Source organism: Podospora pseudopauciseta, chromosome 1 (genome assembly GCF_035222475.1).
Source record: "Podospora pseudopauciseta strain CBS 411.78 chromosome 1, whole genome shotgun sequence".
Lineage (NCBI taxonomy): Eukaryota > Fungi > Ascomycota > Sordariomycetes > Sordariales > Podosporaceae > Podospora > Podospora pseudopauciseta.
Window position 1 is genome coordinate 3,651,403 of NC_085892.1, and position 24,765 is coordinate 3,676,167.

The following is a 24,765-nucleotide window of genomic DNA, read 5'->3' on the forward strand; positions in this document are numbered from 1 at the left end:
CCGACGATACCCACGAGCTTGATCAGATGAGCCACGGGAGGCCATTTAGGCGGTGTTCCTGTCAAGGCCTTTTCAGCAGCTAAGCTGTGGGCTTTCTATTCGCGGGCCGTCGGTGCCAACGATGCAAGTGAACAATTCTCTGGTCGCACGGGCGCTGGAGAAATGGAAAATAAAGCCGGGTGGCATCATGAGGATCTGCTACCACCATGCCCTTTTGCCCGCAAAGCATTGAACGCCACTAGATTAGATAGCCAAAGAAGCAACGAAGATGGCAGGCCGATAGACTCACCCCTTCCCACGCGGTCGTTGTCAAGTGTGTGATTGTGACAAGACAAGAAAAGTTCCACATGGGACGGACCGGGCTCGTTGAAGCTATCGCTCAGCCGTTTCACCCGCTCATGATATCCATAGCTTGGTCTCCATCAGTGAATTGCCCGGGGGTCCATCCGAAAGAGCACTTTGGAAAAGGAAGAGGAGCGACATTCCTGGATTTCTTCGTCGACAGATCGGAGCAACGCCGTTATGCCGCGTGGATGTGCCACACGGCAGCCGCGGTCAGTCTGGAAATCAGTGATTTTTTTTCCTGAGTGTCCGGGGTGTGGCTCGGTGGGTGGGTGTTCTCTTCCCCGCATTGAAATTGGAGCAAGTGATAACCAATTATGCCATCCCGGACAATGCCGTCTGATGTCGAGCTGGTAGCGACTGATGCGCGTTCCCTGGGTTGGGTTGGGTAGGAGCAGGTTGACATGCAATGGAGCATCTCCCGTCGGCGCCGTCATCGGCCTTTCTCTCTTTTAGCCGTTACGCCTTCTTGCCTGAACAGGAGGGTGTCTTTTTGAGGTTTTCGTCTGTGCAACTGAGATCGGGAAGGGCCATCAGTATCTCGGTGGTCTCGGTGAGGAGGAGGTTCAAAGACAGACAAAATTAGTCCACTTTCTGTGCCGGGACGGCAGGCTGCAGGCTGACGTGGAGAGGGAATAATTAGTCCCGTGATTATCGCAGGCTAAACGTGACAGTGGGATAATATTGATGTGATAAGTGGGTTGAGTCTAACAAACTGGGCTAATTAAAAATAGCGGGCATCTGTAAGTGCGGGGTGACAAGCTCCCAAAATTAGCCCACAATAGTTTGTGGGCAAACTTTTCAAGCTTCCTAAAAGAGTAGGACGGCGGCTAAATTGTTCTTGGTCAGCATCACAGTGTGGTCTTGATACTGTAGACTCGACTAGTCACATTGACGATAAACATGTAGAAGGATCTTTGTTGATGATTCTAGATGCACTGCCTTGGAGATATGCACAGTTGGCTTCGTATAAAAGCTCTGAAGATCCAACCTCGGCGCTTCTTGTAGATTCTCGAGAGGGTTTGCTTTCTTCGGTCGACATGAACAACCAAGCCGGCAGAATCGGAGTCGAAGCCAGACTTACCAAGTACACAGCGAGGTATAGTAAACAGGGCTAAGCCAACAGAGTTTTCTAGCGAGACTGACGATATTCCATTTTCCTATACAAAAAGCCAAGGCTGGTATTTGGTGCGTTGAGAACAGGGGTCCCCGCGACCTTGTCCGCCCAGACCTGGATGTCCTGGCTCTGTCCCGCATAATTGGCCCAAGCTCCTATGCTTGGCACAGTGAACCCTGCTCCAAACCCTGGTCGATCTCAATGCTTGAGCCAATCTGAGCTGGTTGCCGCCCCTCGGGCCGCATGCAGCTATGCACGAGCCACCTGTAGTCACACTCACCCGACCGCACCTCATCGAATCAACTGCGAGAAGCTCGCTTTTGCAGAGATTGACCAACTGCAACACCAGACCACTGACGAGAAAAGTTCTCCTTGCTACCTCGCGACCTCGCTCTTACGACGGCCCTACACTCTGATCCAGGTACCCTCGGTAACACCCGATTATCTTCCAGGCAAGGACCGCCACGTCAACTAAACCTGGTGCAGTCCACCGACTGGCTGGGTGAGGCGACCAATCCGGACCATATTGTCACAACGGCCACTTCGATTTGTGAAGTGACCTTTCCGTGAGAGTATTCCGGACCCAGACAAGACGAACCATGTCGCCTCATCTGATATTGGGCTCGTCAAAGCCTAGAGGGACTGACAAATCGTTCACCAGAGACAGCAAAGGGCAGACAGACCCCTCACTTCCCCAGCTTTTGGCAATCATGTCGCTGCTTCGGGCGATTCTCCGATGGGAAATTGCAAGCTGGGGGCCCGTGGTTCTGTTGAAAATCATCGATAGGCGTTGAGCGTGGATGAGGCACAAGGCAACGCCCACCACGCACAATTCTTTCTTGTCCTCCATGAAGCGACGTCGACAGCGTCATGCTTCCCTTCCCGTGGCTTCCATTTTCTTCAAGCAGAGTCTGTGCCTCACTATGGGCGGATACTGTGTAGCTGCCATTTGCATATGCAACCATCTCGATGCCCGTGGGTCGAGGTTGCAGGGAAAGCATGGGGGAGGTCGGCAAGAGGGTGTAGGGCGAACCAGGGGCCCATTGGCCAGCATTGATTCACCCACCCTGGCCTGCAAGCTTTTCGGTCCCGGGAGTCGAGTTGTGTCTTGGAGGGCACGAGTCTCCCTCTGTTCATTGTCATTGTTATCTTGGTGGGGAGTCAGCATCAAGCGATGCCCTCTCTCATCATGAAGAGAAAGATATTGCTACAAACCTGCGCCATCGACGTTACGTATACAACTCCCGTCGGCCGTCTAGTCTTGCCCTCATCAGTCCCGTCCCTCGGTCTGCCCAAACCCGCTCCTAGGGCGGCCGGGTTATCTCAAGCGAGTTAGGCATTGTGCTCTTCTCGAGCTGCATGTTTCTGCAAGTGGCTGGCCCCCGTACCAATCAACTTTTAATCGCTCGACAGGCTCCCTTGTTCCGCAGAGGGTCGGCCGACGTGGAGAAGGTGCACACCCACTTCCGGACCCCATGTCACCATTGTGACCCTCACATGCAATGGCGGGTGGGGTCCATGTTGGCGTCCCCCTTTCCGTTCTCTAGAGTCATTGGCACCAATAAGCGCACGTCGTACCCCCTGTCTCTCCCATAGTGCGAGCACCACACACAGCATGCCGAGGGTGACATGTCCCAAAAGAGCACAAGATGCACACATTCACACGGGACTATGTATGTGGGCTAATAAAGTGAAGTGGGCCAAAAACGGAAAGGAGGTTAATTTTGCCCGCAATGTTCAAAAATAGAACACTGCAAATTCACCCCAAAGTCGTCAAGACACACAGCCAAGATATAAGAATTAGCCCGCTTCGCTCCCCCCTCCTCCCATTTGTTTCCCCTTCTCTTGAGCAGGTCCCCAAGCGAAGTGAAGAAGTCGGAGTATCCCCAGGTGTTGTCGTCGTCCAGTCCAGTCCAGTCCAACCGACTCTCACCTCTCTCTCTCTCTCTCATTTTTTTTAATTACGCCATATTCCACGCCGACCAACCAAGAGAGCTGTGTCTCTACTCGGCATTTCAGCGTTCATTAGCACCCCAATTCCCGATACCAGATAACGCAAGCCGGACTTGCTTGGATATCCAGTCGTTCTCTCGAAACAAAACAACACGATACAGTAATCTAATACTAGCTCTCTGGTCTGGCAACCATTCCTCCGCGAGGACTTGCTTTGCTTCACCAGATTTGCCCCCGGACATCTGGACCTTGAACACGAGCGAGGGCACCCCCGGTTCACCTGGTCTCCTCCCGCTCTCCTCGGTCCAGTCCAAGCCCCACCCCCCCTCCCCCGGCCCAGCCCTCACACGCCCCCCTTGACCCCCGACCACCTCCGCCCAAGGGTCACCCCCACACCCCTGGTGCTTGTCACTCAACGCAGGTACTTGAACCTACAGAAGGGTTTATACAAATGTCAACACTACCCCCCAACCACCACGGAGACCTCATGAAATCATCCCAAGTCAACATGGCTACCACCACCACGACAACGACGACAACAACAACAACAAAGGCCAAGGCTGCCTCCAAAGCCCAGGCCAGTGCCGCCGCCAACCCCAAGCAAAAGACGCAGATGCATCGCCGCTCAAGAACAGGTAAGCTCTCATCTCACTTGCATAGCTCGTTGGCGAGTTCGGAAGCTAACTCTGGTGACACGTAAAGGATGCTATACCTGCAGATTAAGAAGAAAAAAGTGCGACGAGGGCTCGCCCATGTGCACTGCCTGCAAGCATCTTGGCCTGGTATGCGAATACAAGCGGCCGATGTGGTGGAGCAACAACGATGCGCGGAGGAAGCACAAGGACGACATCAAGATGATCATCAAGCGCAAGAAGCTTTCCGAGAAGTCAACACACAGCATCCAGACCTCAGTCAACTCACCGCCAGGTCTCTCTCACTCGCTCCCAACCTCTGCTACCTTCTCCGACCCCTTTGACCGCACCCGATCGCAGTCGATTGATTCGCAGTTTGCTTTCAACTTCAATAGCCCACAAAGCGACTTCAGCTCCTTCAGCGCGCCACAGATGCACCCCGACTTTTTGTTTGCTCCGTACTCGCCCTATGAGATTGACGTCAAGACGGAGAGGCAAATGTTCATCAACGACATCCCAACCCTCAGAGAGTCAACAACAGCCACTTTCAGCACCTACCAGACCCCTCCGCCACCGGGAACAGTCCTCCCCCAGTTCCCTCTGGAAGGCGAATGGACGGAGCAGGTGTACACGGAGCGGAGGGAGTCATTGGCCGAGGAGACGCTCAACGTCAACTTCTTTGACTTTGCCCAGGGACCTTCGGTGTCTTCCAGGCAAGTCGCGATTGAGCTGGATGAAGGCGATCAGCGCTTGTTTGATCACTTCATCTCGTCGGTTCTTCCCACCATCTTCCCCATCCTCGAGTCGAACCAACATGGATCCATCAGCTCCGACCTCATCCTCCCGGCGCTGGAGAGCAACAAGGGCTACCTGCACTGCTGCTTGAGCATCGCCGCTCAGCACTACAAGGCCGCCATGGGTCTTGAGGGTGAGGAGATTGATGGCGACATCATGCGCCACCGCTACGCGACCATCTCTGCTCTGTGCGAAGCCCTCGCACGCGACGAGGACCACCAGCAGATTCTGGAGGCCGCCCTCGGGCTCATCTTCTTCCAATGCGGCGTCGGCCGCTTCGACGACACACTGCCCGACATTCCCTGGCACCAGCACTTCCAAGCCGCCATCTCCTTGGTGCAGAAGCTCGACCTCCCGCGCATCGTCTCGGACCCCAACGAGCCTTTGACTCAGGCCCCCTTCAACATGACCCTCACCGCGTGGATTGACATTCTCGGCGCCACCATGCTCGGTCGCGCTCCCGCTTTCGCCCACACCTACCGCGAGAAACACCTGTCTCCCACCAACCCCAGCTTGGGCTTGCGCGAGCTGATGGGGTGCGAGGACCGCGTCATGTACCTGATCAGCGAGATCGCCTGCCTTGAGGCCCTCAAGAAGGACGGCATGGATGACATCACCCTCTGCCAACACGTCCACGTTCTTGGCGACCAGATCGGTTTGACCGAGATGGGCGATGAGTCCATCCCGGTTCTTCCCTTCAACGCCAACGGCACCCTCAGCCCCAAGCAGCTCTCCAAGAACATCACGGCCGCCTTCCGCCTCGCCGCCAGGATCTACCTCTGCAGCCTCGTCCCTGGCTTCCACCCCAGCCAGGCGAGCTGTGTCGGTCTTGTCGAGAAGCTCACTTCCGTCTTGGCCACCATTCCCTCTGGCACCGCCGGCTTCGACCGTTCTCTTTCCTGGGTCTACCTCGTCGGTGGCTCCGTCTCCGTTCCCGGCTCCTCCTTCAGGGCCTTCTTCGAGGACCGCGTCGCGCAGCTGGTCGACCTGGCCAACTTTGGCAGCTTTGGCAAGGTGACTTGCCTGTTGAGGGAGATTTGGCTCCAGAGCGAGGTCATCAGCCGGGCTTCGTCTCCTGGCTCCAACAACGACGAGGTGCAGCAGCAGCAGCCACCCGCGTACATCCACTGGAGGGATGTGATGCAGATGAAGGGGTGGGATTACCTTCTCATTTAAAACATTTTTTTACTTTCGCATTTTTCTTTTGATAGGAAAGACAAACCACCGCGAGGTGTCTTTTTTGGGGGGACAGAGAGACAGGGGGGACGACAGCACTCATCACTGGATCATGGGGCACAACAACATTAACCTTCCTTCCTTCCGGGACTGGAAAGGAACGGTTTTTCTTCTTTTCTACTTTATTTTCTTTCACTTTTGGCATGTGGATAATTGGGATTATGTGGGATTGGAAATGATATTTTGGATACCCCTCTGGAAAGGAAAGCATGATACCTGGAGTTTTTTTTTTGGGGGGGGGCGGGAGGTTTTATATACCATTGGGTTATTTATTTGTGTGTTGAAAGATGATACATGGCATATCATGAAGGGGTTGGGTGTCGCGGGAAAGGGGAGGAATCTTACATTGAATTTGCGACACCTGGGGAAGAAGAGAAAGAGCAAGAAAGCTCAAAAATGAATAAAAAACAAGAGAATAAATTTTTAAAAATTATGGCAATGATGATCGGGATGGTTGATCATGTGACTGCTTGCACTCTTACCAGAAGCCACACTCGCTGGCAAACAAACCTCTCTGCTTCCCCCTGTTCCCTTCCAAACTTGGAGAAATTGGTCCAAGATGTATAATAGGTAAGTACCTAAGCAGCTAATGTTCAACCACGTTGACTCAGCTCCTTCTGGTGTTCTTTACCATCAGGAAAGTTTAAAACCTTGTTTCTCACTCACGACCTCCAACTCTCATCAGCAACAGTCAACCCATTCTCGATCCATCAGATTTTCCAAAATGTGAATAGGTATAAAACGGCAAAAGACTTGAATTCTTTCGACTCCCATCATCAACTCCCATCATCAAAACAGCTCGCTCACCTAACAACCGGCGTAAGCCTCACATTGACAGCCCCCTTCTCCCAGAGCACATAAATCCTCTGCCTATTCCACTCCTCACTCTCCGGCATCAACTCCAAGTCAAAATTCCACAACAACCTCGCCATGATCAACCTCATCTCAGCATATGCCAAATTCCTCCCAATACAATTCCTCGGTCCGACCGAAAAAGGCTGCAGCACCCCCCGCACATCATCAGCATATCTCGGGTCGCCGAGCCAGCGTTCGGGAACAAATTTCTGAGGATCGCGAAAGTTGGAAGAGGATTGGTACGAGGCCCATTGAGGGACTGCTACTGATGTCTGTGTTTGCTCAAGAGTCAATTGACTGGACACAGAGGGGGGGAGGGGAGGAGGTTCGTTTTGCTTACATTACCGGGAATCCAATACCCTTCTATATACTCCCCCTTTGGGGGAACCCGTCTCGGCAAAGCGAGCGGTGTAGGGGGATCTATTTCCATCAGCACCACCACCACCACCACTAATTTTGAGATGAAGAAAAACTTACACATCCTAAATCCCTCCTCCAAAACCGCCTCCAGATACTCCAACCCCCCCACCGCCACCAAATCAATCTCGTCCTCCCTGCCAAACCTCCCCCTAATCTCCTTGACCAGTTTGTCATACTTGTCCCTGTTCTTCAACAACCAAAACGTCGTCCCGCTCAGCTGCGTAGCAGTAGTCTCACTCCCAGCGATAATAAGCAAACTACTATTCTCTATAATCTCCCCCTCGCTCATCCCCTTCTCGTCATTATGCCTCAAGATATAGCTCATAAAGTCCCCCCTTTCCGTTCCCCCTGCCTCGAGCCGTTTCTTGGCTGTCTTCTCGCTCAACGCCCGGTGCTCCTTTTGGCTTTTTACCAGGTGCTTAGGCAAGAGGAATGTCTTGAGACAGCCGAGAAAAGGGTGGCGACGGAGAACCTCGAAAAACACGCCGAGCTTGATGTTGGAGAAGATGAGGGATACCCAGGGGTGGTAGGCGGCTGAATCGAGGCAGTTGAAGGGCTGACCAAAGGCGAGGTCGCCGATCAGGTCAAAGGTGGTGAAGTTGAACCACTGGACTATGTCGACTGCTACCTTGGCGTTGGCTTTGGCGGTGAGCTTGGTGATAAGGAGGGTGGCGTAGTGGTTCAGGATGTCCTCTTGGGCGCGGAGGGCTTTTTCGGAGAAGGCGTGGGAGAGGAGGCGGCGCTGGCGGCGGTGGTCGGGGTCGGAGGCGATGATGATGTGGGGGTGGCCCGAGGGGGTTGGGCGGTAGGCGGTGGGGTCTTTGGGGAAGGTTTCTTGACCGGGAAGGTTGCGGTGGCCGTAAATGGTTTTCCAGGCGGAGGGGGTGGTGAAGGAGATGTTGTCGGAGGTGTAGCGGACCACGGGGCCGTACCGGTCGTGGAGGTCTTTGAGTTTGTGGGGCCAGTTGCCGCGGAGGGCGTGGTAGAGGTAGGGGAGGTCCCAGAAGGAGTAGAGCTTGGGACCGGGGATCTTGGAGAGGGGGTGGAGGAAGGCGTAGTAGATGCTGCGGAGGAGGAAGATGAAGAGAGACTGGGGAGTGGTTAGTTTTCTGGTGCTGGGGTGGTGAACTGATGCTGACGACTTACTCCAGCTAGTGCTACCCCTAGTACTCCCATGGGGCTCAGAGAGCCGTGTTCCGACATGCTAAGCATTGTCATCATTGAAGACTTATAGCTCATGAATTAAAAAAAAAAAATGAACCTAAGAACAGACGAGGAGGTCGCAGTCTTATAGATATGTAGACCTGGCATAACTGCGTAAATTTCTCAACATCCCTTTACCTCATAGTTTGAGGGGAAAGCAACCCTAGGCGGAAGCCACCCTAGCCGGTACATAACTGAGATGTCGTCAAAAGTGTCATTGGAGACATTTCTCGCTACAACTGTAGGGAGGGGTATATGTATGCATCACGGACGTTACAATTCCCGTCACCGGTGGACCATTCCGGGGGCCATCCAAGCAGATCTCTCTAGATCGGACGTATATCCTGTCGGCTCGGGGTTTTGGACAGTCCGTCACCTATCAGAACTCGCCGTTTTTTTTTTTTTTTTTTTTTTTTGTTTTTTGGCTATCTGGATAGGAGACATAGATATGTTACCGTCAAATCGGCAGATGAGAGAATAGAGATTTGTAGAGATCTATAGCATAGTTGGCGCCCGGCTAATACTGTGACACAAACATCGATGCTAGATACCTAGGGTGACATTCAGATGACCACTTGAGCTTGCTCACAAACCATTTCTTCCCAAACGGGATAGTATATATATATATATGTATATATGTATATATCTGGGCATCTCTTCATCATCAGATGGTTAGGTATGTTGAGTTCCACAAATTTGTTAAGGTAGGTCTGTCGCACCTTCTCACGTTGACCAGATCAGGTCGGCCATCGGCACATATGAAATACCTATCTAGGCACCAAAATGGCAGTTGCACCTTCCATGTTACCTCATGTCGAGGATTCACCTGTGGCTCGTTGCTTCCCCCTCAGGCGGGCAGTCACCATGGACGGTCCCGAATCCGGAAGAAGTCAGCTGTCTTTTGTTCTCGTTTGCTGTCGTTTGTTGTCCTCTTCTCACGACAACTTCATCATCACCCATTTCGGGGACCTGGTCTCCCACCCCCGTCTTTCTCTATGTCTTGGACACACAACGTTCAGCAATAGCTCTGCCGAGCCCCGAAGCGATTGATTGATTACGGTATCGATCTATGACTCGGGCTTTTTTTGGTGCTGGAGAGGTTCCAGGTTTATCATGGAGCCGCCCATACACATCACGCGGCGGTCCCGAAGCCACGGCGCTCTCAACAGAAGCTATTCGAGTACATCCGCTTCCGATTCGTCTCGTCTCCATCGACCACGTCGTGCCCATTCCCGTCAGCAGCTGCGCAGCGTCAACGAGAACTCATCTCTACTTGTGTCCCCAGGTCCCCTGGAGAGCATGCTCAAGACCACCACCGAGACAGGGGATATCGGTTTGTTCTCCATCAGACCAGCTCGCTCGTCAGGGAATTTGCATGCTTCTTCACCCCGTCGGAGACCAGCTTATGGCGGAACACCGCTCAACAGACGTCCCAATGGCGATGGGATGAGGAGTTATAGTCTCCGGGACGACCGAAGATGGCTACCATCATATCGAGACACCACATCCGAGATCATCTCCATGTACGGATCCGATAGCCGGTACTCTGCCTCCGCCTCCAGCGCACTTACACGCCCGTGTGACGACATGGGAAATAGGTCTTACTCCATGACAACGTGTAGCTCACACCGCCCGCCGAGTCAAAAAGCATCAGGGGACCTCCAGAGCCAGCAGCAGGAAGGCTATCTCCAGAGGCCTCGCTCTCCCTACCCATACCCAACGAGGCTGAAACGGCCAGGGGTTCGGCCCGCTTCACCAGCCTTGACGGAGAATGGGGCCGTCGATTATAGTAAAATGGTTGGGATTGATAGGGTGTCTCTCGTGAGTCTATGTCATTTGCTATGTCGACTATTCTGACCATGTCCAGCGCACCGTTCACGGTTCGTACAAGCCGACCTATCCTCAGTATGGCAATCGACAGGTACCACGGCTTCGCCAGGATGGCACCAGCTCAAGTGAATCGTTTTCGAGTTACGCTGCGGCCGAGAAGCATAGTCTTTCTGCCGGCCTGCCCCTGTCCCCCGCTCCGTGGGGCCATCGTTACCGCGGTCGTCTTGGGAGCAGCGCATCTGAACACAGCCTTAGGACTTCTAGTTTAACATCGATTCTTAACATGTACCAACGTTCGACGTGTGGGCCACCGACCCGGGACCCGTCTCTTCGCGTGAAACCACCGGGCACCTTCTATTACGATTACTCGGAAGGTTTCGATTACACGAATGATAGCCCTCCGCCGTTACCTGACCTTCCCTCTGACATTGTAACCCGCTCCACGAGTGTTTGTCAGTCGCGGGATATGGATAATGTCGTCAAGCATCACTGCCCACCTTCCGGGCCAACACTGCGCTCCGAGGAAGACATCCCAAGCCTTGGGACGCAAGCCCGGAATTCGGAGGAACTCGATTCGCAAAGCCGAAAAGATAAACTTAGCCCTCAAGACACACCAAGGCAGAAGCCCCAGAACGAAGAATCCAATGCTGATAGTCTGGACGAAGACAGCTCTCGGTTCGATGCTGAGCGTTCTCCTCTTTCGCACTCACGAAGATACGAAGAAGAAGAAGAATGGAGTGTCGGAACAGCAGTCGTTCGTCGACGACAAAACACGAGTCTGACCGTCAGGAGTGACTTGCAGTTCTCAACACCGAAAGCCGTGCGAGTTTCTACCATTAGAAGCTATGAAGAGAATATGCGGCGCCTGGCAGTTTCTCCCCCTAAGCTGGGTCCCTTGGCAGACTACACTCACAGTTCCTCGCCGGCCCATTATCGTCAGAGGAGAGCTGTATCCTCACCGCTCAGAGTTCAGACGCGGCGAAACACGGCATATCCAAGAGGTTTCGGTCACTGCGGGCTTGCATCAATGGAAGAGTCGTCGGATGGAATCGTCGGCACAGATGCACAGGATGAGTTTGCGACATCAGAAGACGGCATGGTCCATTCAAATACGTATCTCTCGAGTCTGCCAGCCGCGGAAACGGGTGGTCATTTTCTTCGGCCTTTACATGTGGACGACCCAGCATCCCGAGGCCACAAAAGAAATCTTGCGATGCACACGATAAACACCAACGACCTGCGGAATCTGACCGAGGCTGAAATCGGCTCGATCGTTGACCGCTCCCGAACGCCCATGTTGGCACCACATCCCATCTCGCCAGCAAGGCAACTCCGGCTACAGAACAGCGTGCCGCAGCTCATGAAGGCCTTGCCTCGGTCGCCGGGTATTCCTGTTCGAAGCGAATCTTGTTTCGCCAACTTTTACAGTCAAGATCTCGAATACATAACGGGCTTTTCTACCCCTGATCCTTCTAGCTTCGGTGTCGAGCAACCAACTATGGTTGCCCCCATGTTCCCATACGGCTCAGATCAACAGGAGCCAAAGTTCAAGACGCCGTCTTCGCCGTTGGCTTCTGCCGTGGTTCCAGAAGAGCTAGGAGATGATGGAGTATATGCTGATTCGAGAGAGAAGCCAAGGCGCTCGGGCTCACGAAACAGTTCGCGAAATAGTAAGCTGAAGCTCAAGGTTTCCCGAGGTGCTCTCAACAAAATGCATGCGGAAGGCATCGGAGGCAGGAGCAACACGGCCGCTGGGCCAGCAGGAGAATGGTCTGGGCCACATCCCAAACCACGGGGTCGGCCTTCCAGAAACCACATGAATCCAGGGGTAACAAACATGGACAGCCTGGTAGAGTCAGCCGCAGAAGCCGAGAAGACTGACACATGCGATCAAGAGGTTGCTTTCCTCGACAGCCCTTGTTCAAGCATTCCGGCGCCTGCAATACCAGACTCTCACCAAGATGATGTTGGCGATAAGCCATCACCGGCCACACAGGGTCCTAGGGAAGTGACTAGTCCAACGGCTCGGAGTGAGGCGCGGAGCTCACTTCCACACGACAGCTGCGTCAGTGGGCAATCGCCCCGAGGGCTGAAGAAACGCTTCCCGGATTTACGAGTTCGCCTGGCGGAGTCCCGGTTGAGGTCGGCCGAAACACTGACTCCAGACGGTAGGATAGGGGAGGTGATTGAGGTGGTCCTTACTCCTCCTGTCGAGGCACCCATGTCGGAGTCTGGGCATGGCTCCAAGGTGAATCTGACGACGAAAGATGGAGACGGTGATAACAACGCCAGTGATGAGGGAGCTGCTGGGAAGCATCAAGGAAAAGGGTTCAGGGGGAGGATGTCAAGATGGTTCAAGGTTGCGAGGCAGGCGGTTATGGGGGCCTGTAGTGGGTCGGGGAAACGAGGTTGATGGTTGGAGTTTGGGGGGGGGGTTAGGGGTGATGTCTTTTTGGGCATATGGGGGGGTGGGGGTGGTTAAGGCTTGGTTTGGCTATTGATGTAATACACGTCATGTGCTGGCCTGGCCTTAGTTTGGTCATTTCACTCGTTTGGTGTTGGGGTTTTATGGTTTCTGTAGCAGGTGTTGATGATACCAGGCTGTTGACAGGGACCGGGTGGTGTTTAAGGGGGGTGTCTGGTGAATGGGAGGGCTGTTAGATTACTCAAAAAGGGAGAACTGAGTTTTTTCTTATAATTTTTGGCATTGTTGCAGTTTCCATTTCTAAACTTTTGAGGTGACGATTGTTCCCTAGGCTAGCCAGTTGCTCTTCCCTCGCTCGATACTCGTCAGCGGCGGCCAGTCCGGACTGCCAAATGTCCGCTACTGTCCAACGGTCGACACTACCCCCTCTCGTGCCAAGGGTGGGCTTGGGCAAGCAGAGAATAGAGTTTTGTCCTTGTCCCATCCACCTCTTGTTTGTTTGACTTTGTCTGACAACGCCGACGAGCAGGCATTCTTTTTTTTTTTTTTTTTTTTTTTTTTTTTGCTTTGGGGTGGATGGATGTATTTGTTATTTTCGAATTCATCTTACATGCCGTCAACGTCGTAGCCTTTTTGATTGAGGTTGCTGTCGTTGTGGACGGGGTGTTGGGGGTTGATGGGATACAATCGATGATCACGACATTTTCTTCTTCTTCTTCTTCTTCTTTTTTTTCTTTTTCGATTGAAGGATTTGATGTGTTTTTGACGACGAGCATCAAAACGCCAGTTTTCGACAGATGATTTCTCGCTCGGGACCCTTCTGACCTCGACCACATCTTCATTATCACGCGATGGAACACACGTTAGATCACCACCACAGTAAGGGGAAGGGGAAATTACACGACATGGCAACGGACGGGAACGGTGCTACCGCCACAACCGCGCAAGAATTCCCTCTCCGTCGAAGATCAAAACCGCCGCTTAAACCCGACGAGCCGGGGGAGGGGAGCGGGTCGAGGACGCCGCCTCCTGGGGATGAGGATGCCGAGGTGGTGGGTGGGGGGTCTGTTAGGTACATTTCTGATTTGGACGGGGAGGACAGCAGCGGGGTGGTTGATGAGGGAGGGAAAGGAAGAAAAAGGGGGGGCGGGTTGAGGGAAAAGTTTAGAGAGTGGGGGAGGAGGTTGAGGTTGATTTGTGGGAGGAGGGGGGGGAGGAGAAGAAGGAAAGGGGTTGATAAAGGGAAGGGGAGGATGGTGGCGACAGAGGGGGAGGGGGATCAAGAGGGGGATGGGGTGGTGGGGGTGGTGGTAGTGGGGGGGCGGGATGAAGAAGGAGAGGAAGAGGAAGAGGAAGAAGAAGGGATGTATAACACGTTGCCGCGGCCGCTGTCGTCGAATCCGGTCAACGGGTTGGGTGAGACGCACCCTGCTCTGAGGCCGGGGGTGCCGGGGGAGGGGGTTGACTTTTTTGATAACCCTCCTCCAAATACACAGGATCAACAGCTGGCGACGGTGAGAGAGGTGATGGGGTCAGGGCCGAGGAGGTTTGCTCCCGCTCCTGTTGTTATGACGACGACGACGACGCCTGCTTTACCGCGACTACATGATCCCTCCTCCTCTATCTCGCAACATGGTGGGTTTGATCATCACCGACAACAACACCAACACCAACCGGTAATCATCCACTCGCCGCACCCCATCGCCGACACGTATACCCACGAGGAGGATTGGGCGCGTGTTCACCAGGCCAAGGCGAGTCAGCACCTTGCTCCACGACCGTTGTTGTCACAGCATCAGCAGCAAACAATCATGATACCGGAACGGCACTCGAGCAAGTGGAGAGTGAGGAGTTTTTACTCTGGTAGTTTTAGGACCCGGTCGCAGTGCGGGAGCTTTGACAGCAGGATGAGCTGGAACCCGTTTGATTTGCCGGGGCCACCGAAGAGGACGCTGATGAGCGATATGGAGAGTTTGTTGGGCGGGAGGGGGGGGGGTGTTGGGGGGAGGAGGTCGCAGGGGAGTTGTAGTATGGGGCAGAGGCAGGGGGGCAGTAGTTTTCCTTGGCCACCGACTAATTCGGTGAAGACGGGGAGGAGCAGTACGATTGAGCAGCCTGATTCGGCGGTTGGTGGGGTGGGGTTGAGGGGGGATGATGAGGATGGGTTTATGCGCGGTGATGCTGCGAACAAGACTGTTGTCTCGTCTCACACGCCAACCCCGATGTCTGTTCGGAGTCCCCCGACGACGACAAAGACTACGCTCGGGAGGGATCCGTCAAGGAAAACGGATGGGTCTAATATTGGGATGACGTCGTGGAGTGGGACGGGGAGCGAGACGGTGAATGACGCGGTGCTTGGTGGACTGGGAGAGCAGAGGAGAAAGAGTGGTGGGGCGGGGAGGTGAGACGAGGACGAGGAGGAAGTCGAGAGGATGGGAGTGAAGGATGGGGCGGAGACTTCTACTGGCGAGGCCGGGGTTGAGGGGAGGAGGCTGGGGAGGGGGAGGAAGGTTTGTTAGGGACAGTCACCCGAGAGGTGGAGGGATTCGGCGTATGATAAGTAATGGATGGTAGTCTTTTCCGGAGATTAGAGCTTTCTTTGGTCAGGGGGTTCGTTGGTTTGGAATTGTTTGCTTGGATTCGGTTTGGGGTTGAATAGGGGGTGTTGAATAGGGGGTGTTGAACAGCGGAGTATGCAGAGCAGCGTTGAATACCTAATAAGGGCTTGGTTACAGCAGGCAGGTTGTTGGATAGATGGAGTATAATATTATATAGCTAACGTTTGTGTTTCTGTCTTGCCGGGTATGTTGGTGTTGAGTTATTACTAGTATACCCCCCCCCCTTATATTCACTCCTGAAACTATGTATTAACGACTCTCTGCCTATTTATATCCTCCAACTCCATGTCATCTTTTGCCAAACCCTACAGACAAAATTCTAAAATACCCCACCCCCAATAATAAAAACCCTCGCCTCCTCCCTCCCAACCCACTTGACCACCCGATTCGCCGCCTCCGTCATCGCTTGCCTGCTCACATTCGGCCCCGCGACGCAGTAAAACTCAAACAAGGGCGTCACCCACCCCAAACTGGCGCAGTCCCCGCCCACAGAATAAATGACCTTGAGGTGGGAGTGTTTCGCGTGCATAGCCGCGTGCAGTGTTTGGTACTGGGACATGAGTTTGCGTCTTGCCATCGGGGATGTGAACAACGGGTGGAGCGAGCTCATGACGAACTGGACGTTGGGGCGGGATTTGTAGATGAAGTGGGATATCGGTGGGGAGTTGCTGCCGGGGAGGATGGAGGATATGGATGGTCGTGGGCTGGCGAGGGATGATCGGATGAGGGAGAGGTGGGTGGATTTGGTGAGGGAGTTGTATAGTGAGGTACGGAGGGAGGAGAAGGGGAAGAAGGATTCCCTGTCCGGGGAGATGAGGATGAGGGCGATCTCCTGGGGGGATTCTGGCTGCGGGGGAGGGGGCGGTGGTGGCTGTGGTGGTGGAGAGCCTTCCTCTGGTATTGTCGGGGTGCTGCTGGAGGTAGGCTTTGTTGTTGATGATGGCTTTGGCTGGGTTTCATTGCCGTCTTCGTCGAAGAAGGAGACGTACATGTAGAGGTAGCCGCTGTTGTTGAACGCAGGGAGACAGATGGGGATCCAGGATTCGCCGCCGCCGGATTTGATGCTGCCTGATTCGAAGAGCATGTTGAAGATCAGTTGGAGGTCGCTGGGGTGGAGGGAGTGCTTTCGTGGGCGGATGACCGAGACGAGTTTTCCGCCTGCGACTATGAGACCATATAAGAGCTTTTCGGCGCGGTTCTTGAGAAAGATATTGTTGATGGCGTGGCGTTGGGATTTCCGGAGCTTGAGGCATTCCAGTGCCCCGAGAAGAGCGGCGGGGGAGCCTTTGGTGAAGCTATCGGCGAGTGAGGATAATAGCGTTTCCGTTCCCTCCAGAGGCTTTCTCAGATCGGTGGAGGGACGGTGGACAAATATGTTTTTGAGGGTGGGAAGAGTCAAGGTTGAAAGAATTTGCATGTACAGGGCCTCGAGCTGGCCTCGCAGCTGAGAATCGCTTTCTCCAAGTTTGCTGATGGCCACAAAGTAGAGTGGCCCAGCAGTCAAAACGACAAAGCGTGCCTTGCCAGCGGTAAAGCCCATGAGCGGATCTTTGACTCCTTCGTAAAACGATATAATGGTCTGTATGACGCCCATGGATGAGTTGATCAGACTTAAATCACCGTGTCGACTCCATATTGGTTTTCCGGCAGACGACAGAATCAGATAGTGCTTCATCTTGGACTGCCACATGGACAGCCTCACGTCGTCGGTCAAGTTTTCTGGGATGTTGTCAAACTCATTCTCGAATCCAGACAGTTCACCAGAGTCACCAGACTCAATGGCTTCGAAGGGCTGGACAGTTTCTGACTGAGATCGCAAAAGGTTCCAAGCGCGGCTCTTCCTGTTAAACTCGCCGGCTACGAGGCTGGCAAGATCGCCAGGGGCACGAACTGTGGGCGCGAGGCTCATGACACTCATGGAATCGGTGAGATTGTCGCCTGATGAATCTCGCGACGGGGTTCCATATCCGCTGTTTAGTGGTGAAGGCCCGCTTCCCACCGAAGGCGTTGGGAATGTTCCCCTGGTTCCATCTGGGAAAGAGAGGGTTGAGATGTCGATTGACGAGACCGCCGTCGTCGGCTTTGACTGTAACTGTCCTCCTACTTGCAGTGGTGCTTCGCCCGATATCTTTCGGCGAGGGGGTAGTGGCGGCGGCGGCGGCGATGGTGATGGTGGTGATGGCGATGAGACAGCATTGCCCTCCTCTGTTTCTTGAGCCATTATCCTCCCGCTCGTGTATGTGGCCGATGGAACCTCAACAATGCCTCTCTCATGATAATCCACCTGGCGCTGCAACCAGGAAGATGTCTCTTGACGCCGTGTCGCGCTAGGATGGTAGGACGTTGGACATCTGGGGACAATGCTTGACACTTTGGGAGATGGGGCCGAATGACGACAGCGGAGAGAGGTCGCATGGCCGCTAATGCAACGCCAAGGTGACAGGCATGGCCGATAAGATAGCGTCTCAGCCTTGCTGATACGCTGTAGCTAGGGTCAAGCTCCCGGGTGATACGCCAAGCACAGGTGCTGACGTTGCCGGATTGGTGGGCTTCAGGCAACACAAAGCAACTGCACGCCGTGATCTCGTACCTGACACCGAGGCCACGCAGTACATTGCCCTGCCCTGCGCGGATAGCTCTACTTCACCATACCGACCGGAACACACGCCGGCAATGAATCAACCATAGCGCACACTACACACCAGGGAACACCCCGAGATATTCCAATGGCGGCAGAAAACGGTCGCCGCTCCGTCTCCCCTGAGAGCTCTGGCCGCGATTCGCCAGTGCCGCGACAGTGGAGGAACCAGCTGGGGAGTGGTACATATATCTCGAGGAACACATCTAGTTGAAGCTCAGATTGCTAATGATGCCAAACCCCCGCTTGTAGAAGATGCGCCGCCGAAAGACAAACACTACCGCAAGTACGCCAATGGCATCGACCGAGCCCTCTCCCTCTTCGAGACGGCCCTGCAGGAATGGGCCGACTACATCTCATTCCTCAACCGCCTGCTCAAGGTGCGAATACCATGATTAAAAGCTACGATAATATCTGGGACCGTCACTCATTTGCGACAACAGGCTCTCCAAGCACGATCCTCAAGCATCACCACCATCCCCGCCAAGGCCACCGTCGCAAAGCGTCTGTCGCAATGTCTGAACCCCTCGCTGCCCTCGGGCGTACACCAAAAGGCCCTCGAGGTCTACAACTACGTCTTTACTGTAATGGGTAAAGATGGCCTGTCAAAAGACCTCCCGTTGTACCTCCCCGGCCTGGCCTCGGTCCTCTCGTTCGCTTCGCTTTCCGTTCGTGCCCCATTCCTTGACCTCCTCGAGCGCCACTTTCTGCATGTCCACCCTCGTTCGTTACGCCCCGCCATGAAATCAATTGTGCTGGCACTATTACCTGGCCTGGAGGAGGAAACCAGCGAGGACTTTGAGAGGACTTTGAAGCTACTAGAGCGCTTCAAGGTCGCGATTCGTCCGCCTGAAAGTCAGGAAATCACACCGGCGCATTCCACCGGCGATGACTTTTTCTGGCAGTGTTTCTTCCTAGCATCCATCACGGGCCACAGCAGGAGGACCGGCGCACTGGCATACTTGTCGCGCCTGCTCCCAAGACTGGGCACCTCAGTAACACCTGAAGCGAACAAGTCCGAAGGTGACTCTGAATCGGCAGCAAAGCTCTCTCAGCTTGTCACATCTCCTGAGCCAGGGTTGCTCATACGCTGCTTTGCTGCTGGGCTAGTTGACGACCAATTATTGATCCAGCGTGGCTATTTGGACCTACTTGTAACGCATCTCCCGCTGCACTCAGAGGTACTTCAGAAACGTGCCAAGGCTGGCGATTTGGAGCTGCTTCTTCGCGCGGCTGTCGGGGTTACCGTACGGAGGGATATGAGCTTGAACAGGCGGCTATGGTCATGGCTCCTGGGACCCGAGCCAGCGGCTTCGGCTGAGCATGAAGGCGCCCTCGACTCACCTACTTCGGCCACAACCCAGCCTCACTTCTTCTCGAGAACAAATTACTTTGAAGAATATGGCTTGCAGCCTCTTACACGGGCCCTGCTGAGCATGGTCAAGTCGGAAGCTGGGAATAACCCGAGCGAGAGGGCACGGCCATACCGGATATGCCTCTCCCTGATGGATCGATGGGAGATTGGCGGCTTGGTTGTTCCGGAAGTCTTCATGTCCATTGTGGACAGCGTCAAGAGGTTCAAGGAGAAAGCAGCTACAAAGACGGACTTCACCGAGGTCCTGAGAAGCGCCAGTGTCTTCTTTGATGGTGTCGAGAGCGGCCTGATTTACAGCGAAATGCTGTCGCTCATGGTCCAAGCCATCAGTCCCGGAGACCTTTCGGCTGCCGATCGACGTGCAAAGTTGGACCTCGTCAAATTCATTCTGGCCCATTTTAACGTCAGAGAGGAGGAGATGATCACCATCCACGCGCCTCTTACCGTCCTGGCCATCTTGGGCATGATAGAGGAAGCCAAAGAAAAGAACAGGAGCACATACGAACAGGCCTTGGAAATTGCGGCAAGCTTGCTTGATCTGGTTCCCGAGCGGGCGTTTTTCATGGACTCGGGGAACAAGTCCAACCCGGCCATCGAGTCCAAAGTCCTCGCTGCCACCCCTAATCTGGAACTCCTACAAAAGATCAAGACGTTTTATGTCACCGACCAGGGCAACCTCGAGGCGAGCCAGCCTCCTTACGTTTCCCACAACGTGGCAGAGCTCCTCTTGCAAAAAGCATGCGACCTCATGTGTGAGGGCCTCGGCCAAACCGAGTCGGGGGCGAACGTGGCCATCAAAACCCGGGTGTTCATGCTGGTATTATCTAAAGCGCCTACAAACCTGCTTCTTGACACCAAGAAACTGCTCGCCGCTCTACATGACTGTCTGTCTGTCGAGACGACAGTGGCCTTTACCACATATTCTTCCGCGATTTCGCTATCATCGCATCTTTATACTCTAGGTCGCATCTCGCCCGACGACCTCTCGGGCCTGGTCGTGCCTCTGGTGCGACACGCCTGGAGCTTCCTGGCAGCATCTGAGCCGAAATACCACGTCGAGACGGTTCGCAGCCTGTGGTTGCTTCAGACTGCTCTGACGCCCCTGAACCGAGAAATCGAAGCAGCTATTTGCTCGCTCATGCTTGAGCATGATATTTCTGGCACGTATGCCCAACGGTCGGCGGATCCTGGCCGCAGTTTCTGTGTGCTCTGGTCTCATAGTCTTCAGGACAATCCTTCCGGGGTGGATCGAAGAGCGCCGAAGACGCCAAATGGCGAGAAAATTCCCCGGCTGGGGGGCATGGACAACTATGAGGTCATGCTCACGAGGCCGTTGTTTCTGATGCTGGATTCTCTTGCGGATGAGAGGACGCAGCTTTTTATGACGGTGAAGACGTGGCTTAATACTCTTATTGGGATGGACAAGTAAGTCAGCTCTGTCCTCAGGTATGGAACAAGACTGACGAATTATTATTAGACTGTTGGGCATCTTTGTCTCCAAATTTGCAGAACTTCCATTCCTCAGGCGACAGCACGGTGCCGCCGCTGATCCTAAAGATGTTCATTTCACTAATGAAGATGATCTGGACTTGGGGTTGTATTATGTTCGTTCTCTATCAAGTGTCTTGAGGTGGGCACCCGACGCTGCCTGGGGAGTTCTCTCCAAGAGGACAATCAGGTCCAGCCAACCGGTTGCTGAAATAGGTAAGCCCTGATACCAACATGTTGACGCTCGAAGCCTTTTTTCTAACTGCGTACAGCTGGCACGGAGGAGGACGTGACACTCCAGGAGTTTTTCCTACACGTCTGTCTTCAATGCATGGCGTGCGACGAAATTCCAGGAGACCAGCTGTCCAAGGTCAGGATCGCGCAATTGTACCGCGCCGCCCTGACGGTCCTGCATCAAATCCTCCTCAACCCCTTCGCGGGCCCTCTTTCCAAGCTCAAGCTGGAGCACCTTCTCATCGACAAGCTTTCCAAATCGCTCACGGGACCCGACCCCTACGTCCAAGTTCTCCTTCTCGACGTCGTCTTTGCCGCCCTCAAGCTCCGCGAGCTTGTTCCCGTCGAGCTTCCCACATCCCCCGTTGCCGAAAAGCAGTTGTCACCGACCGGCGAGAGAAGCAAGAGCTTCAGAATATCGGTTGCAAACGAAAGACCACAGGCCCAGCTGCCACCGCCACCGCCGACGTTGCTTAGATGCATCCTGGCAGGCCTCGGCTCACCAAGCAGCCGTCCCGTGCTTGACAGCTGGGTCAGCTTCCTCAGCGAGTGCCTGCCTCTGTACGCCGACTCCATATTTCAGGTCTTGATACCCCTGGTGGAGACGCTCTGCAGCCAAATCAGCAGCACCTTTAGCAATCTTCAACACCTCTTCCGGACACCTGACCAGGCGCCGTCGCAAGCGCCAGGTGCTCCCGAGACCACGCTTATCTCTCTCCTCAACGGTCTTGAGCAGGTTCTGGCCAACGGACACGACAGGCTGCTGGCTGAAGAGGCCAGAGCCCAGGTTGTCAAGAGCCCGGAACAGCCTCAGGGCTTCTTTGGGAACATGGGTCTGAGCGTTTTCTCCAATGACGCCCCGCAGTCGCGCAGCGTGACGGCAAACGACAGGCTTACCGTTTTGCTTGCCTTTCAGGATGCCGTCCGCATCTGCTTTGCGATCTGGTCGTGGGGTCAGGGGAGCGACGCAGCGAGGCAGGACAGCACCTCTGCTGCCTCGTTTGGGTTCACCTCGCTGCGCATGAGGAACCGGGCGCGGAGGTTGCTAGAACATCTCTTTGCTGCCGAGACGCTTGAGTGTTTGGAAACCGTGATAGGGATATGGAAGGACGCTCTCGACAGCCCGGATCAGTCGAGCCATGCAGAGGTTTTTAATCTCCTGCCTGCGCTGGATGGGTCAAGACCGAAGCACACCATCCCGGCGTTGTTTAATGCCATCTACAGCAGGACCAACCCTGGGGCGCTGGATCCGTCGAGGAGGTCGACGCTGACAATTGAGCTGCAGGATACGGATGTGGTGATCTTCCTGGTGGACTACACGCGGTCGTTGGAGGACGACACGATGGATGAGATTTGGGGGGACTGCACGGCCTTTTTGAAGGATTTGCTTGGGAACCCGTTTCCGCACAGGCAGACGCTGCCGAGCTTGCTCGAGTTTGCGGCTGTGCTGGGGGAGAAGGTGGATAATACCAATTTCGGGGAGCAGAGGAAGATGAGGAGGGAGCTGGCCGATCTTTTTCTCAGGTTGCTCACGGCTATTTTCACGACGAGGCCGACGAGCTTCACGGAGAGCAGCGGCACGGTTTCTCTTTCCGGCGCGGTGTCGGAGAAGCGGGCGAGCGAGTCGTTGTCGTTGCCGTTGTCGTTGTCGACGGTGAATAGGCTTCCCGGAGACCGGGCGGATGACGTGGTGGGGATACTGGCGGGGATTGTGCCGAACCTGGCCAAGATTCTGGTTGAGAATGATCGGATTCTGCAGGCGGCGAGCGCGATCAGCGCGAATGTCATTGGGCCAACGTTGAGGTCGAAGGCGTTTCCTGATACTGTTTCGGGGAGCACGCTTGTTTTGCTGCACGAGTTGGCGAGGTTGCCGAACAATCAGAAGGGGTGGAAGAAGGATGTTGCGGATGCGTTTAATGACTCGAGGTTTTTTGGGTCGAATCTGGGACTGGTGCAGAGCGGGTGGTTGCCGCTTTTGAGCCAGTGGGCTGTCGCGGATAAGGAGCGGATGCCGGAGGTTTTGTCACGGATCACGCCGCCGACGACGGCGGGGATTGTTTTCGGGGTTGGGGCGACGTCTGCGAGGTTGGAGGCGGACAGGAAGACTCAGCTGAACCTTCGGAGGGTGGCTGCTCTTATTTTGGCGTGTCCGTACGATGCGTTTGCTGCTGAGTTGGGGCCTGTGCTGGAGAAGTTGGTGGAGTTGCTTGGTGCGACGTCTACGTCGTCGCCTTCGTCGACAACGAGGGCGGAGGTGTACATGGTTTTTCGGGCGTTGGTGCTCAGGATTAGTCCGGTGCACCTGGCGGGCATGTGGCCTGTTATCAACGCCGAGCTGCACCAGGCCATCTCTTCGGTTGTGGCGCCGGATCACTCCCCGCTGGCGGACACGTACAACAATGCCAGTGTCCTACAGGCGTGCAAGCTTTTGGATCTGTTTGTTTGTCTGGCGCCGGATGACTTTCAGCTGCATGAGTGGCTTTTTGTGACGGATACGATTGATGCGGTGTACCGCCCGGCTGGGGGGTATAAGCCGGTGGCCTTGGTTGATGAGGTGAGTGAGGAATTAGGGGCGTCTGGGGGGGCGGCGGCGGCGGCGACGGGAGTGGTGGAGGAGATAGGGGGGGTTGGGTCGGGAGGGGGGGTGAGGAGGCCGCTGTTGGGAGGAGTGATTAGTTGTGATGATGGGGGTTTGTTGGAGAGGAGGGATGAGTTGGTGGCTAGGGTGCTGAGGCCGTTTTTTGGCCAGCTGAGCATTTGGGCTTTTGAGAGCAGGTATGCTATGGGAAGGGTGGAGGTGGGAGGGTTGGAGGGGGGGTTGGTGAGGGATGTTTTTTGGGAGGGGAGTGTGGTCAGGGCCTTGTAGGGGTAATGTTGTGTGGTAGTGTATGGTAGAGGAAAGGTTCGGAAAGCTGAAAATGTTGTATGATGTTGGAGAGAATGCCCGTCCCAATTAGGAAGGATGTTTTGATTTACTTGGGACGTCGAGTTCATCGCCAAGTCTGATGCTTGGCGGGACTATCGTGTTATCTGGGGGTTTATCGTGGAGCAAGGGGCTGAAGGAGAGGGGCTCAGCTACGGTATTGTTGAACAGTTCACAATGACACACCTCAGTGTCTCTACATCAATATAAAAACTTGTTTCTCATATCTGAGCCGTATGATTTTTCTTCTTCCCCGGAAAAAGATCAAGCGAGTTTGCCTGTCTGGTCCAGTAATAAAGGTGTCCACTGCGTTGAGAGGGTATCAGACCAATCAACAAGACACGGACCATAAAGCCCCTTGAGGCTCGTTCCGGAACGGCGGCTCAACGGCCAGTTCCCACTGACACCCTCCCCACTCAGAAGCGAACTCGATGTTGAAGAGTGGCCAAATACCGTGTTGGATGTATCGAGCTGTGCGGCAGGGAGCGGTTGGTAGATCTGTCCTCGCCCGTTTCAGGCGGGCTTCAATGGGATCAAGGAGTGTAACAGGGCGTATGCCATGTAGGGTGAGGATTCGCGGAGATATCTGTCCTCGGATCCCCATGTAGAGTGAGCAGCGAAACGGTCGGGAGAAATATGCTCCCGGGGGCTTATCAAGCATTTGATTCGGGATCTGCTTCC

The 24,765-nt window shown here is 54.5% G+C and overlaps 6 protein-coding genes across 6 annotated transcripts; 4 read left to right on the top strand and 2 right to left on the bottom strand.

Moving 5' to 3' along the window:
- The first annotated feature begins 1,811 nt into the window (after positions 1-1,811).
- Positions 1,812-8,018, top strand: UME6 (DNA-binding transcriptional regulator ume6). The gene is made up of 2 exons (XM_062907605.1): positions 1,812-4,047; positions 4,115-8,018. Exons 1-2 carry the CDS (start codon positions 3,864-3,866, stop codon positions 6,013-6,015), a joined length of 2,085 nt encoding a protein of 694 aa, XP_062770565.1. The 5' UTR covers positions 1,812-3,863; the 3' UTR covers positions 6,016-8,018.
- On the bottom strand, positions 6,453-9,086 carry QC763_110160 (uncharacterized protein). Its single transcript, XM_062907606.1, is given in 5 exon segments — positions 6,453-7,202; positions 7,271-7,350; positions 7,408-8,440; positions 8,497-8,964; positions 8,983-9,086. 4 exon segments carry the CDS (start codon positions 8,587-8,589, stop codon positions 6,879-6,881), a joined length of 1,530 nt encoding a protein of 509 aa, XP_062770566.1. The 5' UTR covers positions 8,590-8,964; positions 8,983-9,086; the 3' UTR covers positions 6,453-6,878.
- Positions 8,999-12,796, top strand: QC763_110170 (uncharacterized protein; the record flags this gene model as incomplete). The annotated part of the gene is made up of 2 exons (XM_062907607.1): positions 8,999-10,374; positions 10,421-12,796. The coding sequence occupies exons 1-2, from the start codon at positions 9,667-9,669 to the stop codon at positions 12,794-12,796; spliced, it is 3,084 nt and encodes a 1,027-aa protein (XP_062770567.1). The 5' UTR covers positions 8,999-9,666.
- Positions 12,797-13,659: 863 nt separating this feature from the next.
- Positions 13,660-15,213, top strand: QC763_110175 (uncharacterized protein; the record flags this gene model as incomplete). The annotated part of the gene is made up of 1 exon (XM_062907608.1): positions 13,660-15,213. One exon carries the CDS (start codon positions 13,660-13,662, stop codon positions 15,211-15,213), a length of 1,554 nt encoding a protein of 517 aa, XP_062770568.1.
- Positions 15,214-15,745: 532 nt separating this feature from the next.
- MON1 (Vacuolar fusion protein mon1) lies at positions 15,746-17,647 on the bottom strand (the record flags this gene model as incomplete). Its single annotated transcript, XM_062907609.1, has 1 exon — positions 15,746-17,647. The coding sequence occupies one exon, from the start codon at positions 17,645-17,647 to the stop codon at positions 15,746-15,748; it is 1,902 nt and encodes a 633-aa protein (XP_062770569.1).
- A 381-nt stretch (positions 17,648-18,028) lies between these two features.
- Positions 18,029-24,027, top strand: QC763_110190 (uncharacterized protein; the record flags this gene model as incomplete). The annotated part of the gene is made up of 5 exons (XM_062907610.1): positions 18,029-18,246; positions 18,317-18,444; positions 18,508-20,864; positions 20,917-21,143; positions 21,200-24,027. The coding sequence occupies exons 1-5, from the start codon at positions 18,153-18,155 to the stop codon at positions 24,025-24,027; spliced, it is 5,634 nt and encodes a 1,877-aa protein (XP_062770570.1). The 5' UTR covers positions 18,029-18,152.
- Between the last annotated feature and the right edge of the window lie 738 nt (positions 24,028-24,765).

Excerpts from the sequence above, each read along its gene's own strand:
- UME6 (XM_062907605.1), top strand. The coding sequence starts at position 3,864 with ATGTCAACACTACCCCCCAACCACCACGGAGACCTCATGAAATCATCC. Across the intron at positions 4,048-4,114 it reads GCATCGCCGCTCAAGAACAG|GATGCTATACCTGCAGATTA; the intron begins GTAAGCTCTCAT and ends TGACACGTAAAG.
- QC763_110160 (XM_062907606.1), bottom strand. The coding sequence starts at position 8,589 with ATGAGCTATAAGTCTTCAATGATGACAATGCTTAGCATGTCGGAACAC. Across the intron at positions 7,351-7,407 it reads GGAGGAGGGATTTAGGATGT|ATCCCCCTACACCGCTCGCT; the intron begins GTAAGTTTTTCT and ends TGATGGAAATAG. Across the intron at positions 7,203-7,270 it reads GGTATTGGATTCCCGGTAAT|ACATCAGTAGCAGTCCCTCA; the intron begins GTAAGCAAAACG and ends GAGCAAACACAG.